At 43.3% G+C, this 3,423-nt stretch overlaps 1 protein-coding gene across 1 annotated transcript in view; it reads left to right on the top strand.

The window, feature by feature from the left end:
• chd6 (chromodomain helicase DNA binding protein 6) overlaps positions 1–3,423 on the top strand; it is a gene marked incomplete in the record, with an annotated part of 91,110 nt that overhangs the window by 33,627 nt on the left and 54,060 nt on the right. Inside the window, 1 exon segment of the mRNA XM_035661471.1 lies at positions 2,203–2,839. Coding sequence (XP_035517364.1) covers positions 2,203–2,839 — 637 coding nt within the window.

Raw genomic sequence — 3,423 nt, 5'->3', positions numbered from 1 at the left:
CTTCAAGTGGTACAAAAGCCATAGTGTGTTTATAGGCCAGCCCACCAAAAGCGCTGATGCTCTAATAAATACTTCCTTTAAATGGCCATGGTTGGTATAACTTCAGTGTTTCTGGATTAGTCCTCAGTATGACAAAGTTCAGTGTACGATGTGTAATGAAAATAGGGGTTCCATATTAATATTATGTAACTAATGAATTAATGCTATATAAGCCCTTTACCTGTAAAAGTTGGATGAAGTATATTTGGATCCCTATTTTAACACGAAACTCCTGGGGAGGTACTGTCCGTTATTGTTATATTATCCGAATCAAACATATAAGAAACAAGAAATGGCGAGATTCACGTGTGTTTTTAAAAAGATTCCCATTACTTTGAGGGAAACTAACACCCAGTTGTAGGAGCGGATTAGGCCCCAGAATTGTCTCTTAAGAGTGTCCCTTTAGGATCTGGTTGGTTTATGCTTCAATATAAAGAATAAAATATCACATTGACACATTATCACCTTATGGAGATAATACGGCAAACATGTTAGCAAATGGTTGCCAATTTACACATCAGAGCAGACACAGATGTCGTGTTCCTGGCCACCTATTGTATGTTCATTACTCCATTATTACACTCCTGTTTCAGCTCTGTTAGGGTCTCGACTAACTCCTGAGAAATGTCTGGTTCCTTAGCTGCTACATGCTCCAGTGTGTTCACCAGCTAATTGCTAAATGAATCTGTCTGCTGTCTGGTGCTGGGCAAGAAGCATACAGTTGGTTTTTAAGAGCTTTCTCAGCTAAATCCTGCTGCCTGAGACTGAACCAAAACAGTGTGTTAGCTAGTAAAAACCAAAACAGTGAACTGAAATGCCAAAAGCTCCACTGAGCTGACGGGAACTGCTGAGTATGAGTATGAGCGACTCTTTTCAGGTTGCACATAGTCATTGGATCCATTGTTAAAACTGAATAATAAAAATAATAATAATAAACAGTACAAACAAACACAAGCTGGTCAATACTCAAGGCAAAAAACACTGAGTGAGGGTGGAATTACTGATATTATGACTCACACTGAAAATTTCCACCGCATTAATTCCATTAGTACAACAACAGTCGTGTCATTCTCACCACTCTGTTACTTTTCTCTCTCTAACAGAAATGCTGTTTTTCATTCACTAATTAATTCCTAAACACTTTCAGTCAGTGTTCTGACTCAAGGAAACGCAACTCTTCCTGCAGATGTTTCACATTAAAAGGCGAACAGGAAAGGGAGGGGTTAGGCCCTTTTTATAGCAGCTGGAAAGCTTTTAATGTGAAAGGCAAGCCAACATTATTAGTATTGCGCATTTCATACACTAGTGTGCTTTAAAGGGTAATAAAATGCACAGCAAAGGCAAAAGATTTCCAATTTAAAAAGTGCCAAAGTAAGTGATACAAGAGATACACATTAGTAAACTAGTTCAGCTTAAATCAATTGAAAATGAAAACATAAAAGAACACCGCACATATTCCTACATTTAGAGCAAGCAGTGTAAAATCCTGTTTTTTAGCTTTGACTTTAATAATGGTGAGAATAGGGGTTGTCTGATATTACCTGGGGGGTTATTTCAGGTCTGTGTTGAATGACAACAAAATGCTGATTCACTGTTTTTTGTTTCCGACTCTTGGGAAAACCAGTAGGCTAGGCCCAGATGTCCTAAGGGTTCTAGGAGGTTCATATGGTACGAGCGTATCAGCGATGCCTTTGGGCCCAGAGCCACAGAGTGATTTGTAGACAAGCAGCAAGATTTTGAGGAGTGACAGGTGGCCGGTGTGAGGGTTTTAGAACTGGTCGTATATCCTAGTTTTTGTGAGGACCCTGGCAGCGGTGTTCTGAATAAGTTGGAGTTGACAAAGAGATTTTTTTGAAAGCCCTATGAACAGATGATATCAGTAATTAAATTTCCTGTAAATGAAGGCGTGGATAAGCTTTTCTACATCTTGCTTGACATTAATCTTCTGATTTTAGCAATATTTTTCACAAGGTAGTAAGCAGGGAAGGTAGTAAGTACTAGATTAAATCTGTGTCCAAGGTAACGGCAAGATTTCTGGCTTGACCCTTGAAAGTCAGGGAGTAAAACATGAGAGCAAAAAGTGGTAAAGCTCCGGGTGAAGTAGAGCCAACTACGAGAACACTATGATAATTGTAAACTTAATTTATGACGCTTCTGTTTCAGATGTTCACTGGCCTCCTGAAGCACACGCCACCTTCGGCCTCCGCTGCAGCAGCCTCCTCCTCTGCCTCGGACCAAAACAGCAAGGCACAAACCACACTTCCCACAATCCCACGGGGACACCTGGTTGTGGGCCCCAAGGACCAGCTCCGCCTCCTCACCCCTGTGGGCAGCACGGCGACGTCCAATCACTGCGCGGCGGCCGGGGCCCACGCCTCTAAGCACTCCGGAGGAGCCCCGCGACCTCCTTCCTCCCTGAGCGAGGAGGACGATGGAGGAGGAGGAGGAAGGGTGAAGAAGAAACGGAAGAAAAAGGACAAGCGAGAACGGGAGAAAGGAGGTGGGGACGTGGGGGAAACCGAAAGCAGCAAACCAAAGAAACGAAAGGAGGAGAAAGAGGTGACGGTGGTCACACTGAGGAAGAGCAAGGAGCCCAAGGAAGGCAAGGAGCGAAAGGATCGTAGGACCAAGGGGAAGGAGGGCAGGAAAGGGAGCGGGACAGAGCTGAAGAATGTGGCAGGGGGGAAAGCGGCAGGGGCCGCAGTGGCCCCCGGACCAGCTCAGGTGCCTGTTAAGGTGCCCGGCAAAAGAGGAAGAAAACCGAAGGTCAAAGTCCTTCCTCCTGTACCCACGAATCAAGGTACACAGTCACAGTGCCCACAGTGTGTTATCAGTGTGTGTGGGTCGTGTTTGTGCTGGGCCTTGGTGCTTTTAAGTGGTTGTGTGTTGGAGTAGAAGGTGGTTGTGTGGGAGGACGTTATGATGTTCATTTGGGTTAATCGTTTGTCATTCATGGACACGATGACAACTATTCACTGGTTCACTGTTCTCAAACCTGAGGGTTTACCGCTTACTCTGTTTTATAACCTTGTAAATTGGGGGGGGGGTTATGAAGGCCAGGTTTCACCATTTTTAATTAATCAAATAATCCAGAGGTTCCCAGCATTTGTTTTTTAGACGTGCCCCCACATTCCTCTCAGATGAACTCGAGTACCCCTTTATCAGCACTATTAATGTTCCACATCTGTCCATTTAAACTGGACTATATAAAAGTGGATAATATTACTACATTTCTTTCCTACTGTCAGTTTTAGTTTTAACCTTGCATTTGCAGACTCCTACTTGTGGCATAAGCTGGATGTGTCAGTGATTTATCCGGTTTTTGCTAACAGTTTAGATTTCTCTGTTCGCTTACTAACCCTTTTATTTAACCTTTATTTAACC

Source organism: Morone saxatilis, unplaced genomic scaffold (assembly GCF_004916995.1).
Source record: "Morone saxatilis isolate NCDOM2014 unplaced genomic scaffold, NCSU_SB_2.0 Contig18, whole genome shotgun sequence".
NCBI classification, from domain to species: Eukaryota; Metazoa; Chordata; class Actinopteri; family Moronidae; genus Morone; species Morone saxatilis.
The sequence above is the reverse complement of the archived record's forward strand: the minus strand, read 5'-3'. Positions and strand labels throughout refer to the sequence as shown.